The sequence below is a fragment of the Chinchilla lanigera genome, unplaced genomic scaffold (genome assembly GCF_000276665.1).
Source record: "Chinchilla lanigera isolate Chin_1 unplaced genomic scaffold, ChiLan1.0 scaffold00031, whole genome shotgun sequence".
NCBI classification, from domain to species: Eukaryota; Metazoa; Chordata; class Mammalia; order Rodentia; family Chinchillidae; genus Chinchilla; species Chinchilla lanigera.
In genome coordinates, this window is record NW_004955432.1 from 22,817 (window position 1) to 39,376 (window position 16,560).

Below are 16,560 nucleotides of genomic sequence, written 5' to 3' on the forward strand. Positions count from 1 at the left end.
TAGGGATTGAAACCAGAGCCCTGTGCATGCTAGACAAGCACTGTGCCACTGAGTTACCCCACTAGTCCCAAAGTTGAAAATTTTTGAAATGAGCTATAATTATTGATGAATCATTTTAGTGTCTTGTGATGGTGGGAAAACTGAATTTTTCATTCTTGCTAAAAGAATATTTACCTTGGTATAGGGCCCTGAAAGACTAGGTAAAACTCAAAATGTACAATAGATGATAGGAAAGGGAAAGAAATTGCTCAAAGGAAGAAATTACTGGGATGAAGGAAAGAAGAAAAAAGAAAGAAGGCAAAATATAAATATATATATGAATAGCTATGATAACTGTATTGCTGATGTCTGATGGTGTATTGAAATGAACAGTTAATCCTTACAGTTTTTTATTTTCTGATCGATTTTGCATGCTTCTGTCTGGTGGTCTGACCAACTGATTTGAAGGTAACAATATGCAATGGAATTACAATGGTGAGCTCCTACCATCTTGTCTAGTGAAACCCTGTATTATCTCTAACGTTTTATCAAAGAATTACTTTCTCATTCTCTTTAATGTTTTGAGCAATCTTTCATTCTTCCATCTGGTAATATGAGCAACATAGTTGAGGACAGTGATATGTAATGTAACAACCACTGTTGATTTGTATTATTCTGTCTTGACACCTTGACACCTTGATTCACTTTGAATGTTCTTGCTTTGATTTGTTTATGTTCTATACTGGTATGCTGCTACTGTTTTATTTTACTTTTTTTTTTGTTTGCTTGTTCTCATTTACTACTCTCTTTAAAATTAAAAAAAAATAAAAGAATATTTAATGTTATCATATATCACAATTAATTTGTAAATTATGTATTATAAGATGTGTGAGCAGTTAATAAAACAATGCTTGGGCCAGGGACCTAGCTCAGTGGCACAAGCACCTGCCTGGTAAGCACAAAGTCCTGAGTTCAATTTCTAGTACTGAAACAAAAACAAACACAAAAACAAAAAAACCAATACTCTTCTGGGGGGCGCATATGAAATACATATGAAATTTTTGCTCAGCAATAAATTCTTTCTCTCCTTGGATTTTAACTGTGGTATTTCAAAACTACAGAAATCATACTTTGGGCTGAGGATATTGCTTGCACAGCATGCACAAGCTCTTGGGTTCAATTCCTACTACTAGCACCACCAAAAAAATTATGTCTAGCTTAAAATACTAAAATAAATGTGCATGAAGATGTTTACTCCAGCTCTACTTATGGTAGTGAAAAATGCCTGCATGTTTCATAGCAGGGAACACTTAGATACATTGGGACGTGACACATTATGGTAGTGCTACGCAGCCATTAAAACTTGTTTCTGTGAAGTTTTCTGTAGTATTGAATACTACATATGTCAAAATCATAGGTTAAAAAGAACAGAGTATAAAATTGTACTACCCATATGATTTCAATTATATTAAAGTATGTCTACAAGAAATAGCTGGAGCACAAAGAAAAACTGTCACTGCTCACATTGGCTTAAAGCCAAGGAACATTGTTCCTGTCCCAGGTGGGGGTGCTAATGCAGGGACAAGAGCACAAACCCTGCACTCAGCACCTGGCTTCCATTTCCTCTGTGCAGATCAGCCTCAGAATTTCTTGGTTTGGAGGAAGTATCTCCGATCTGTCTCTTTTTTGGAAGGTAAAAAGATTGTATCCAACCCCGGCTGTGAGAAAGCTTACTCTGTGGAGGTTTCACTGGGGATGGTGCCTCAGTTTACAAGTTGCAAGGATGGCTGGGATGTGATGGCATAGGGTGGAAGAAAGTTCTCTTGATATTCTGTTCTGTCACCCTGATGGTGGGAATACACACACATCATACATACACAACTGAATTTGAGACTATCAAGGTTCCAGCCAGAAGAGGAAATCTTTAAGGGCACAGATTCCCACTCCATACAAAGATGCACAGTACTGGCAAACAAAACACTTGCATGCACATACACAAATGAATACACACATATGCATGCACACACACACATATACTCATGCACACATACACATCAACTCAGTCACTTTACATGCATGGCACACATATTGTTATGCACATGTATACAAATTCTTCTTTTGGTTTTTTTTTTTTGTGTGTGTGTGGGTGGTTTCCAGTACCATGAATTGAACTCACGACCTTGCACTTGCCAGGCAGGCGCTGTGTCGCTGAGCTAAATCCCCAGCTCCACATGCATACAAATTCACAACCACAACATGCCCACATGTATTATTCATGACACACATATTCACATGTGCACACATATATACATACATCACATCACAGTATAAACACATGGTAGAGATATGACCATATATGGTCTGTTTTGGTCAGATTTTCTGAGTCTAAATCAGGATGATGAAGAACTGAACAGTGTAACATTGTCTAAACATTTTCATCTCTTTGCTTCTTGCCTTTAAACTGTGGTTGAACCAAACCATCTCAAGTTTTTTTAAAGTTCTTTTAATTTGTGAAATTCTGTATTTCAATGGGACAAGATGCCATTATCCATGACAGGCATCCTGAATCTCTTCTCTGTAGTACAGGTGAGGTATTGTATGATCCAGGGTTCCTGCTTTGGGTACCTGGCAGGGCCACTGTGACCCTCAAGGCAGCCCCCCTGTCCAGTGATGGCACTGAGACAGACCAGGTTCAGACTCTGCTAAAGGCATTAGTGTGATTTCTCTCCTGGCTTCCTCCCTATTGCTTCATCCTTTCTGACCAAGAATTGGCTTGAGGAGCACATGGGCACCAGCTAGCAATGATCAGCGTGTGTGGTTCTGGGAGTGAGGAGCAGCTGTCTGGCCTTGTCTGATCCTGCTGTCCCAGACATTTTCCAAGGTTCCTTTCTGCAGATGAATGTATGTCAGTCAACTTCCTATTACTGTAACAGATACCTGGAATAATCAACTTACAATGAGAAAAAGTTCATTCTGTCTCAGGATTTAGATATTTCCATCCTTGGTTCTTTTTCCCCGATGCCTACGGGCCTGTGGCAAGGTATCATGGCAGGGAGCTTGTGGCAGAGTTAAGCAGCTCACCTCATGGCTGGGGCAGGAGAAAAGACTAGATGAGAACTGGGTTCCCCATCCCTAAGAAGAGCATGCCCCAGTGACCTAAAACTTTCCCCTTGGCTCCACCTCTTCATATTTCCACCATCTCCCATGAGTTCCATGCTTTAACACCTGGTCTTTAGGGAACAGTCCACATCCTACTAGAGCAAGCTGAAAGTGATGAGTACTCCTTAATTCTACATCTTAGAGGCTCCTTGACCTACTCTCTGGCCCAGGCATTGAGCAGGAACAGTGGAGAGAATGTCACTGTCTTGAGTCCACATCTGGAGCTGCTGAGTCCTGGGATTTGAAGCCGTGGGTCAAATTTCTCACCAGCCCCTAACCTCTGAAAGCACTGAGATCTGACCTCAGACTCAAGCTACACTCGAAGCCCAGCTATAATCTCTGAAGACAGCTGAGAGCCTGTTTTTCAGGCACTGTGGTTCCGAGCTCTGGCAGGCCCCAGAAGTCCTGGCCCAGGTCACACGAGCTCTGTGTAGGCAGTGCAGGCAGGCATGGCATCATCATAGATGCTGCAGACTTGTCTAGGGAATGAGGCATCAGAGCACATTACTTCCTCCTGAAGAGTTTGTGCTGATATATCCTCTGGAATTTGTACTGAGAAGTCTATGGCGCTATTCCAGGTATGAATTCAGAGGGAAAACTAATTAAAAACAAAAAGAGAAGCAAACTCTTACTTCCTCTGTATATTTAAAAAATAACAGTACTAAATTCTTTCAAAGAAGCAATCCACCACTTTTTTGGGGGGTACTGGGAATCGAACTTAGGACCTCACAATTGCCAGGTACCACTGAGCTAAATCCTTAACCCCTCCACTTTTTAAAACCCCACCTTTTTAGGGGGTTCTGCTTTGCTGTGCTGCTCTAACAGTATGGGTGGTTTTGTTCAGTACTGTGCAAGCTATTTTGCTACTTGGACACACTGAGGTTCATTTTATTTCTGTATCCTTTCTCTCTTAAATGTACTAAAACAGAGATAACATAAAATATACCACTTTAAAATATAACTGCACAGACAGTAGTGATACATTCATGTTATCACCACTGTATATCTCTAGAACATTTTCACATTGTTGGACTGAACCTGTGTTCTTGCTCTTTATGAGGGCCTTCCATGTCTGGGTGCCTGTTTCCCAGCTGCTCTCTACATTTTGCACCTGGCTGGCCCTAGCAGCTACTGCGCAGAAAGAATCAGGTCAAGCATTGCAGTAAGAGTGATTTTCATGGAGTCAAATTATCAGGGTTTAGTATGACTGGTATGGATTCTGGATATTGATGGGCGAATTTAAGATTAAGATTTCTGTCAATTCTTCAGTTTTAACTGTAAACTCCTTTCTACACAAAGCCTCAGTCATAGTTCTGATACCTTTCAGATATGGGAGGAGTCATATATTGAAACCAACCAGAACTCACAGAAATGCCCATCAACTCACTAATGAAGACCCTGGGTCCCTGGGATTCTTTCATCCATATTACAGATATGGAGTACTCCAGGAAACAGCCAGGAGGTGACAAGGAACATGCTGAGTATATTTCACAACTCTAAAAAAAAGGTCCTACAAATGGCTTTTATTTCTCATTAAGAACTTGTACATCCTGATTTTCTTCCAGGTCTGGCCATTAAACCCCCAGCCCTTTTTAATTTTCCTTTGGGAGGTAGTTTTGTTAAGCAGCCCAAGTTTTCCCTGAACTTGCAATCCTCCTGCCTTGGCTTCCTGAATAGCTAGGATTACAGATGTGCATCACCATACTCAGCTACACACATCCTGATTCTTACTATGGCCATAGAGGGTAAATTATAGCCTTCTTTCTTCCTCCTGCAAAAGGTAGAGCCAGCACCACACGGTGAAGCTTTGCTGACCAGTTGTGACCTGGCTAGACTTCCTGGTACCCAAGTCCAGACACTGTCCCTGGAAGTGTTCACATGATGGGACCTGTGACAGGACATAAACTGATGATCCTTTTGCCCTTGATGTTTGAGTTGTAAGTAGTCTTGAGTGTGTCTTCAACATGTCAGGAGCCAGGGCCCCAGGACCATATGAATAGCCTGTGCAGGGACCTGTAGTCCTTTCATTCATCTGTCCAATATACTCTCCACCTCCTTCCTGCTAACTGAACACCTTCTGGAGGGAAATGCACCTCCCCACATGAACTCAGGAGCATGGGACCAAGGGTCATAGGAACTCTTGTCCTTAACCACTGTGATTCCCATCCAACCAAGGCATTCCCTAGGATGTCATATACAGATGCTGTGGAGAGACAGCCTTTGCTTCTGGGTTTCAGCTGTCTATTTCTGTAACCCACTGATGTGAATTTACACTGAAGTAAGAGGGACTGAGTCCAACCCTCAGAATGGACAAGAAGAGGAGGTTCCACTCTTTAAGGTAACCTCAATTTCAATGTCATCCTGAGTATATCTAGATGTAGTTTGTAGGTCACGTGCTAGTATTTTTCTCAGTTATAAAAGCAAATTGTTGTAGATAATTTAAATGTTTTTTTAAACATTTGTTTATTATTATTTTTTTTTTTAAATGTATGTGATGCTGGGGATTGAACTCAGGGCCTTGTGCATGCAAGGCAAGAGCTCTGCCACTGAGCCACATCCCCAGCCCTGTTGTGGATAATTTAGACAAAGCAAAATGAACTGTATTCTTACCAGTGCAGAGAAAATTACTACCATTTTTCCCTCTAGTCTTTTTTCTCTTGCTATTTTTTGGTTGGGGGAAGGATATTGAAATTTCACTCAACATCAGTTTTGTCATATCAAGCTGTTATCATACGCTGGTACCAGGCAGGATAGACCCAGGGTCCTTAGCAGATGGCCAGGGGCACATGTGGTTTCCAATTTTAAAAAGGCAATAAGGACAGGTATCTTGTGCTGGGGGATTTCTTTTGCTCCAGGCCCAAACAGCTTGAGTTCAGAAAAGCAAACCTTCTTTTGCTAATTGTGAAGATTAAAACTGTTTAGGGGCTGGGGATTTAGCTCAGCGGCAAAAGCGCCTGCCTGGCAAGTGCAAGATCGTGAGTTCGGTTCCCGATACTGGAGAAAAACCAAAAAAAAACCAAAAAACAAAAAACAAAAAACTAAAACTGTTTAGTTGGTTTACGGAAGGAAAATGGAAAGGGCCTTTCTTCTTTAAAATCAGAACAAGCCAGGCATGGTGGTGCACACCTGTCTTCCCAGCACTCAGGAGGCTGAGGCAGGAGGATCACAATGGGTTCAAGGCCAACATGAACTACACAGTGAGACCCTATTTGGAAAAAAAAAAAAGAGAGGACAAATATGAACATCATCTGGGCTCTTTTTACTTTGCCCTTGTTACTAATTAGTAAACATCTTAGTAAAATGAAATCCAACCCCTGGGGATTTAGATTAATGCCTTTGAGGTTTCTACCACTTTGTCCTATGTACTACATGGACTACTGGCATTGAAAACTCACAAGAAAGAGAATCTTTTTTGAATTAAGGACCCAACAAACCCAATGCAATAAGCAACAGTATATTTTTTTTTAAAAAGGGAGAAAAACAAACTTAATTCTTTTCAGAGATATTATAGATTAAGTAAAAATACCAGTATTTATATATGTATATACATAGTGCACATATATATAGATACAGATATCTATATATAGAGATATATAGATGATATAACATTAACATACATGCTTTTTAGGACAGAAGAATTAAAACACTTTCCCTCATATCAAATTACAATTCTATTACAATTTGAAATTACTGCAAGAAAACTTGCTTCCTGTATTTTCTTTTAAGACTTCAAGTATATGAAGTTATCCAACCAGGATCTAAATGTGGAAACTATCTGCTATGCACCAATGACAACAGACTGCTACAAATTATGAGTCCAGGTCTTCTAAATTCTTACACAGGTCTCCGTAACTCTGCAACTGTGTCAACCTTCTACCTGAGATGAGAGGGAATGACAAAGCATGACAGTTTGTGAGTTTTCTGTGCATGTTCACATGGACGTTTCAACAAAAGCAAACTGGAAAACATCTTAGAGCAACAACACTGGCCATGAATTCACCCTGGAGGAAGATTCTTTTCTCCCTCTTGCTTTCCAAACCAAAGGGAAAAAAATACAAAACCCATTCCCCTAAAAACAGATATTACCCATTCCCGCCTAAAACGAAAACAAAAACAACTCAGGGTGAAGCACCTCTGGTGATAATCAGCATACAGCAAGGGACAGAGAGGTAGCATTTCCTTGGTGACAGCTCTTGGCTGACTCAGATGATTTCAAACAAATCCTCTTCTGCAAAAGGCACTCACATTGTCTATTTATAAATCATACAGTGGGATCCAAGCATGAGAGTTTCCTACAAATATAAAAGAGAGAAGCTGAGGAGCTAGTATAAGAAGACAGTGTAAGAAATACACATTGCAAATAAATGTGCACTTTTCTTTCCTTTTTTAAAAGGACAATCAATAAAGTACTTTAAAAATTTCACTGAAACGCTTGGAATTCCAATAAAACTGTCAGTAAGAAGGAAAGTACTGTAGGTGAGAGGAGGGACACTAGGTTTCTGAGTGGCCAGTTAAGGAATGTGGTCTGCTCCGGGGAGGAAAGATCATCCACACACAGGGCGTGTGAGAGGGTAGGGGTGGAGGCAGGGAGACAGGTAGAGAAGACGGAGGATGCAGGTGTAAGAAGGGGGGCCCCAGCACTCCAGTGGAAGGATGGCTGACTTCCCTTTGCTGCTGCAGTCACGGAGGCATTGCTTAAGCTGAGGCTACCCTCACCGGGACACAACAGAGCTAATGGAATTGTAAGATGTGCCGCTGTTGCAGCTTGAGGCATAGGCCTCCTGGCTACCGCCATCAAGGTTGATTTTGAACACAGAGGAGGCCTTTAGTAAAAAGTCGGCAGCATCCCGGCGACCCAGCTCCCTCAGTTTGGACACGAGAACACCCACAGTACTCTCTGGGTAGGAGGTCCATTCCCGCAGCAGAGCGTGCACTGGGCTGGGGAGAAAGTCACCGGGAGCCCCAGTGTTGGTGTTGTACTTGGCTACGAGGTCAGGGAGGCCCAAGTTCATGGCAAGAAGGCACCAGTCCTTCCCCATGGGGTCAGGTGGGTCCAGCAGGCGACTCAGTTTCCTACGGGTTAGAAGGCTCAAGTCTGATGCATGGATGTCCATGCCTAGGCTGGCCTGGGAGTAGACATCATGACAGCCGAAGCAGGTGATGCTGCTGAAGCTCTCTTTGTACCCACCCATAGTGTTGGTCAGGGAGCTCTCCTTCAGGGTCTGTGCTCTGAAGAAGTCGCGTGGGTGGTAGACCATGATGGGCTCGTGGTGCTCTCGCAGCTGCTGTGGGCTCAGGTAGTGCTTCACTGTCAGGAGCCCTGGCAACGTAGTGGTCATGACGTTCTCAATGGTGCTGCATACTGAGTCCAGCAGCAGGCAGCACTTGATCTTCTCAGTCTCTAGCCCGCGCACCTGCACCTCAATGCCCTGGCCGTGGTTGACGAGCAGCACCAACAGCTCAGCCCCACGGTTGGTGATCTTGCTGCCGCTCACCCACAGGCGAATGTCGGCATCACCTTCGGCACTCTGCTGGTGGATCCAGCGGCACAGGTTCACCTGCACCTTGTGAAAAATACCACATGGGAATGGGGTGAGATGTTCTACAGGGACAATGCGCACTCCGCCATACACCATGACATCATCCTCCTCATCAGCCCAGGAGCGCTGTAGGTTGTCAGTCTTGATCAGGGCAGGGACGTCCACCATGGTTCCACTGCTTAGGTCCCGGGCGCAGATGTCCATAGCATCCAGAATCTGTAGTAGCTCCTCCACGTCACTGTCAGGCACCAGGCGCTGGATGTCCTCCATGGTGTAGCGACCTCGGTAGTGGTGCAAGGCGCGGGGTGTCTCCACTGAGAGCAGCTTCCCCAGAACATTAGTGCAGAGCCAGCGGGGGTCCAGGAGCAGCACATCCTGCACAGTTTCACTCTGCATGATGTTAATCTGCCACAGGGGACAACACAAGGTCACAGTAGAAGTGGAACCCATGCCAGGGGTATCCATCACCCAGAGTATAAAAGGGCCTGATTTCAGCAAAGAAACCTCAGCAGACATTCTCAGAAATGACTCAGCACCATAGATCCACCTCTAAAACTAAGCACTGATCCTCAAATAACAGCCTGAAAATATGAAAATGTGATTCTGAGAAGTAACTACGGTTGAGTGTTAAAAAAAACCCAACATAACAGAAGACAGACACACACATAAAAGACAAGTAAAGAGGAAGAAGCAGAAGAAGAGACATGGTAAACAAATGCAATGAGAGTGTAACTGGAAACTGAATCCCAAACTAAATACATAAATGAGTAAAAATGCTATATAAGAACTTATGAGCACAAGGAAAAAACCCCTTATATGAGGACTAGGTCATCAGGCATAGTACTGTGTCAATGCTGTTGCTTCTGAAATATAATCATCTATGATTACACTGGGTCAGGTAGGATAATGTCCTCCTCTGGAAATACAGGCTAAACTGTTAAGAGATGGAATGTGAGGCTGTCTGAAAAAAAAAGTGAATGAATAGGACAGAAACCAAGCCAAGTGTTGTGAAATGCAAATAATCCACTTAAAAGGCAGAGTACATTAGAGTGCATGACAGTATTCTTGGGGCTTCTCTAAAGACTTCAATATCTATCTATCTATCTATCTATCTATCTATCTATCTATCTATCTTATAATATATATTTATGTAAATTTAAATCCACTTCCATACAAAAGGCCTGGAAAGATGTGTCACCATGATGATGGTTCACTCCAGAGAAGGGATAGGAATCAGACATCAGAGCTGGTGACTACAGGGGACTTCAGTTCTACAGGTCATGTTTATTTCATTAAAAAAAAAAAAGTTAAAAAACAGTAACAAGAAATGGAAGTCCATTTAGGGAACAATTTACTCTCCCTCTGCTTCCTCTCTGTTCGGGGCTACTTGTACGAAAATGGTCCCTTCCTCACAGCAGCACACACTCCACCTGTGGGCCACAGGACTGCTCTTCCGCCCTAGTCTGACTTACATCTTTATGATCCCCACTCTATATGGTTCTGTTGTATTTGAACCGTAGACTGGAAATTCATGAAGGGCACAGCTCATATTATGTAGTTTTTCACAGCATCAAAATGCAAATTGCAGGGTCACTATTTGCATTTTTGCTGCCATCGTCTCAGGGTTATGGGAGACACAGCCTGATCCACAGTCCTGGGAGAGACCCAGGAGATGAGACAGGTTACCATGTGCTCTGTGGGATCCTGGACCAGAGAAAAAGAGTTAAGGGGAAAACATGAATAAGGTATACAGGACACTTCCTAGAAGACAGCATCAGAAATGAAGGAGGTTGGGGTCAGTCAAAACGAGGCCTTGCCACTGACCTTTCCCTTATTTTCTTCCTCTTCTAAGTGTTCATTTACTTAAGGCCCAAGCTCAAGAGGGATGTGATACTGAATTAAATGAATCATGTGCTGTGATCTAGGAAGTTGCTGGTAAAGTAACAGAATATTATGCCAAAGGAACGAGTTAAAACATTTTATATCCAGTCATGTCTATAATCTAGGCTTGCCTTCACCTGTCTCATTCCTTTACAGTACTGCTGGAGGAGTCAGCAGATTTACTGGTTGTTTACTGAGTGTTTAAAAGGCCAATTAAATCATTACTTGTGGTTCTTCTGGGTCACTAGCTTCTGGATTCAACATTAGTTTCAAAATATACGACTCATACAACCACGGCCATTATGTGGCACTTGAGCTTCTGGTTTCTATATTCTTCAAACTGCTTCTAGTTCTTGATATTCTTAAAGACTGCTCTTGCACAGTCCAGCCCATGCTGCCTCCTGATTGCACAGGATGGAGGAACATGAAGCTATGCCCCTTTCTGGGGACGGGTACAGGCACCCAACACCAGTGCTGAGTATCACACAACCAGAAGAAAAAGTCCTATTTTCCATCACTCTGAGCAGGCATCTGGGGTTTTAAGTGTGTGTTTAGGGTTACGATCAGTCTGTGCTCTGCACACTTTTTTTTGTCTTAGTGTCTCCAGAACGGTCTGCCTGGGGACAGCCCATCACCTTTTCTCAACTCACAGTTGAACAGGAAGTTGGCTTGGAGCTGGACCCTCCTGACCACAGGGGACCACCAGTCTTGGGGCTGCCAGAAAGAGCAGGAAACTACCATGTCTCCATACATAAGTGAGGGGACAGTCACCCAGGCAGTGATCCTGTGCCCCTAACTAACTGGAACTAGAAGACAAAAGCAACATAGAGAAATCTAAACAGTAGTGCTAAGGTAAAGGACAAGCAGAGAGCTGTAGGTTCGGGAATTACCTGAGATAGTAATGGCTGCACATCCGAAAACACTGTGGACACCAGGCTTTGTCCACTCTGCCACCCAGGCTCATTTCCACTCCAGGCCCTGGACCTTAGGACACTGAGTCCCTGCTGCACCTTGCTCCACTGCCTGACCACATGAAGAACTCACCTCCCCTGTGCTGTGGAGCTGCTGTGCGATTCGCCTGAGGTCCTCCTCACTGGCCAGCGGGTTCAGCTGGTCTTGCACATCATACACAAACTGCTGCAGGGACATTAGCTGATTTGGCCCATTAAGCTTCCTCCAAGATGGTAGTGTGGAAATGATTTTCTCACACAGGTGAGTCATGGGGGGGCAGCCCTAGAACAAGCAGGGTGGGAGACAGTGAGTGAGGAGCTCAGTGGACACAATGCCTTGCATTCGTGCATGCTCCCTGTGACCCCCAGTGAGATGGCACTTTGCTGGTGCACTGCTGGGGCAGTTCCTGCTTTTTTGCTTTTGGCACCTTCAGGCAGAATCTGCTTATCAAATGTAGTTTTGTACAAGCTTTCCAGCTCTGTCTGCCTTGATAAATAGATGGTAAATCTTCAAACTTAGAATTTGGAACTTTTGGAATTTTGTAATTCATCATATTTTGCTCAATTCTTCCCTCCCTCTTTCTTCACTCACTCACCCCCTCCCTCATGCCCCACTGGGCACGTTCCACTATTCCACTCTGGCAATGGGTACTTTAGAAACAGAGAACAGAAAATGAGTATCGTTGTCAACAGCAGAGTGGAATTTTAACCAGCAAATTTAGTATGCATGGGGACTGTTACTGAACTGTTATTTCTTTCAAACCAATTCTTGGTAAATGGTTTGAAATAGGTTTTTAACCTTTTAACTTTGTTAAATAAACCAGTGTATGTTTCACATTCATACCAATACACTATCCTCATTAGCAACCACACAAGTCACACACCGCATTGCATTTTTTTCCAATCAAGTTTTATGTCATCTAAATTCCAATCCCTAATCAATAAAAAGTTCTCAGGCATAGACAATTTCTTTGGGGGCTCCACTTGCCTGACCTCAGTGGTTGGTGAGGAGTTGTACCATAACCCACCTCAAAATCTTCAAGGGCTCCACGCTGCCTGACAAAGGAGGCTATCATCCAAAGATGGGGTGGCTCACCACCTGCTGGTTTGGGGGCTCTGATTTCCAAAGGCCTGCCGGACCATTCCAATCTGCTGAATGTGCCTACTTGTGGTGCATGGAGTACAGTTTTCAGTGCTGAAGGAAAATGTTTTCTGAGTATGCTGAGTGCAGCTGTGGAACCAGAGCCTGGTGCTGGAAGGGAACTGGATCCCAGGTAATTCTGTAGGGCCACAGAGGTGTCACACACCTACCCAGGTCAGACTTGGGCTTGTGTGGTAGGATCATTCCTGAGAGTAGGGTAGCGTTTTCCTCTAATTTTAGCATGCTTTTTCTGTTTCTTACCAGTTTTACAGAGCTTTTTGAATAAGCAATCCTTTATGGGTCAAATGCATTGATAATTTCCCCCAGTTTATTTTTAAAATTTTATCAATCTTTATTACCAGAGATTTGTTTTAAATGTTTGTGTTGTTAGTAGGTACACTTCCTCTGAAGATTTGTAGATGTTTGCAACCTGTCTTTAAAAGTTTGCCTCAAGTCTACGGTTGTTTTTTTTTGTTTGTTTTTCTCCGGTACCGGGAACCGAACTAACGACCTTGCGCTTGCCAGGCAGGCGCTTTTGCCGCTGAGCTAAATCCCCAGCCCTAAGTCTACAGTATTTTAAAAACATATTCCCCAAATTACCATTTGAGATACTTACTGTTTTATATTTGCCCATTCAACGGTTTTAATCCATAAATGTTCAGGCAATGTAGAAGGCAGGATAATGCAGGATTATTAAGCAAATACTTTCCCCATTAAATTAAAATACTGTATTTTAATTTTAAAATGTTTAAATTTGTTAAACTGTGATTTCCATTGACACTGTTACTCTTATTTAATTGTACTGATCATAGAGCCTTTATCGTATGTTTTATTTCTTCTTCACTGAAATTTTAAGTTTAAAAACGTCAACCATCCTCCTCCCAGATGCTAACTGCAACTGCATGAAACTTATTTAACTTGGGAAAAATTAAGCATGTTTTCATATCATACCTGTGGCAAGAACATTGCTTCATTCCATCTTTTCTGATCTAAAGTTTTATATTGCTTAACACATTTTGTTAGTATTTTCTTACTTTTCTAAATTTCCTAAAATGGTCCTTTCACAAATTTTATGACTTTTTCTGAGTTTTCTTATATACAAAGCACTTTAGAATTTATGCTGCAATTTGTAAAAAGAACTTTTGCATTTCAACCATGTAAACTATAAGAATTGCAAGCACTCTGATTTGGCTTACCTGGCCCATAATAACTATTATCATTTCTTGCTTCTTTCCTATCCTGCCTCACTGCAGAATAATATGCTAATAGCATATTAATATGGTCCCTTTGTCCTGGGTCCTCCTATCAAGGAGCCCCCAGAAAACCAAATCTAATAAAGAGAGCAGACTAGAGAGACCAGTTCCGTGGTTACTGCTGATGACAGTAAAAGTTAGATCCAGGGCCCTCAAGGGAAGACTCACCGAGACTATCTGACTCCGAATTTCTTGCAGGTGATTCCGAAGTACCTTGATGTCCTTAGACCCAGAAGCCCCAGCATCCAGCACAAACAACTTATTTGAAATGTGAAGATCATTCCCAAATCTGTAGCAAGAACAAGAGCTATTATCAGCCCTGAGTCAATTTCCTCAGGTCTTTCCACGCAGGGCCCAGGACTCCTACTGGCCTCAGAGAACCTTGCAGTGTCTCTGTCCCTGCTGTTTGGTGGACTGTACTGAGTCACTCTAAGTGCACAGGTTTGAGGACATAAGCATGCCTTCCCACTGGCTTTCCAACCAGCAGTAGGAGCATACTATGGAAGACATCAGCTCATCCTGAGCAGGAAAGGGGAGGCCCATGTGTTCATCATGTAAGTGCCACTGCTTAAAGTGGAGGGACTAAAGATGGGGTACAGTACTAAAGTTACACCATTCACCTGAAAATGTTCACAGAAGACTCATGTTTACATCAGGAAGAAAGAAGGTATGCGTTTCAAATTGGTAATTCAAGATTCAAGTTACTAACACCCAGTTCACTGTTTTTTGATGGAGAATGGTTGGTTCAGATGTGGTTTGTCTCCCAAAGACTCATGTGTTTGAAGTTAAGTTCCCAGTGTGTGCAATGCTGGAACCTTTAAGAGGTGGTACATAACTGAAGGTAATTAAAGTCATTGGGGAGCTACTCTCCAAAGGAAGTAGTGTAGTTTCCATGGGATTTGTTAGACCTCATAGAGTTGTTACAGAGAAAGCAAGATCCCTGGGTCTCTCTGGCTTCCTTTCACAGGTAATTCTACTACGATGCTTTTTGTCACAGTGTGATGTAGCCAAGGAAGTCTTCACCAGAGCTGCTGACATGCTGTTGGGATTTTCTGTCTCCAAAACTGTGAACTAAATCAACTCTTTCTTTTTAAGTTACCCAGTTTCAGGTAAATAACAACAGAAAAAAGGAGTGTTACAGTCTCTGAGTAAAAATTTATATATTTTACCTCTGACCCTGTGTACATTCAAATTTCATAAGTAAAAGAAAAAAACTGAAAATAATAGTTGACATTAAATGTACCCTGACCTGTTTTATTCTCTTGTGTTCCATTGCATCTCACCCTACGCCACTGTAGAGACAATTAGTCACTACCTCCTACCATGGCCCACGATGGGTTGCAATGTGTATGTTGAGGAACCCTGATTAGTGCTATGGTGACAATAAGGAAAAGAAGTGAAAGCCAAAGCAGCCACCAGAAATCTCCTGTGGAGAGAGGTCCTGGGAGAAAGAAAGCAGTGAGAGGGTTGATGCTTTGTATCATACGTGCTTTGTCTCTTTAACTGTTACATGTGTACTCATTCTTTGAAAGAATGAAAAATAAAAACACTAATCATCTGTCAGGTCACATGGCTTCCATCTGTATTTCCTTACCCACCCCTAAATCCAGGTCCCCAGCATAGGAAGCTCCTTCAGGCTGTTCTCACCTGTTCCTGATCTCTTTCAGCAATGACATGTCTTTGTCATATCCAAACTCGCCTCCAGCTGGACGAGGGACGTTCATGATATCAGCATGGGTGGCCACCAGGACCACTCGGAGTGGGTTCTTCAGCTTACCACCAAAGGCTGGGGACAGAGAAGGAACTCTCAGGAGGCAGGCTCTCCCACTTGGTGACTCTCCTGCCCAAGTGAGGGGTGCACTGGCCTCGTGGCCAGACCATCTTTAGGGGATGTACCACCTGCCCACAGACTTGAGTCCCCATGCCTGCTGCAAGGTATAAGCCCTTAAAAGGCCATAGGCTTGGCGAATAACAAGGGAGCCCACTCTGGGCCAGAAGGAGGGCTCTCAGCAGTGGGCCACAAGTGACTTTAACACATGTCAACATCTCAGGATGCCATACAAAAACCTCCTCCTGTACAAGGGGAAAGATTTAACCTCCTACAAGGAGGGTGCTCTTTGAAGGCCCAAAGAAAGCCCTTTTCAGGCAGCCACATGGTCCAAAGAGAAACTGCCTGAGACTCACATGATAGTAGCTCTCACTTACTAGAATGCTCGAAGATAAAACGTGACAGCCTCTTTAATAAATGGTGCTGGAACGTGAAACACTTGAAAGAATCAACAACTGGGATCTCATCCTACTGAAAAGTTTCTGCACATCTAAAGAAATCGCCAGCAGAGTCAAAAGAAAACCCACAAATTTGGAAAAAATTTTAGCTGACTGTCCCTGAGACAAAGGGCTTCCATCTAGAACATATAAAGAATTAAAAAATACCAGCCCCCCCCAATTCAAAGACCCAATCCAAAAATGGGCAGCTGAGATGAATACACACTTCTCAGATAAGGAGATACAAATGGAAAATAAATACATGAGAAAATGTTCAACATCATCAGTCATTCAAGAAATGCAAATTAAATCAACACTGAGATTCCACCTTACCCCAGTAAGAATGGCTAGCATTAAGAAATCAACCAATAACAAATGCTGGCGAGGCTGTG

General features: G+C 42.8%; 1 protein-coding gene across 3 annotated transcripts in view; it reads right to left on the reverse strand.

Moving 5' to 3' along the window:
• Nucleotides 1–7,108: 7,108 nt before the first annotated feature.
• The window catches only part of Dapk1 (death-associated protein kinase 1), a 224,403-nt gene continuing 214,951 nt past the window's right edge, over nucleotides 7,109–16,560 (reverse strand). For all 3 annotated transcript variants that reach the window (XM_013516027.1, XM_013516026.1, XM_013516025.1), the window contains 4 exons: nucleotides 15,551–15,689; nucleotides 14,072–14,192; nucleotides 11,604–11,792; nucleotides 7,109–9,083 (listed from right to left, as the gene is read on the reverse strand). In XM_013516027.1, the coding sequence (XP_013371481.1) occupies nucleotides 7,851–9,083; nucleotides 11,604–11,792; nucleotides 14,072–14,192; nucleotides 15,551–15,689 (1,682 nt within the window). In that variant the 3' untranslated portion in view covers nucleotides 7,109–7,850. The remainder of the gene's footprint in view (nucleotides 9,084–11,603; nucleotides 11,793–14,071; nucleotides 14,193–15,550; nucleotides 15,690–16,560) is intronic.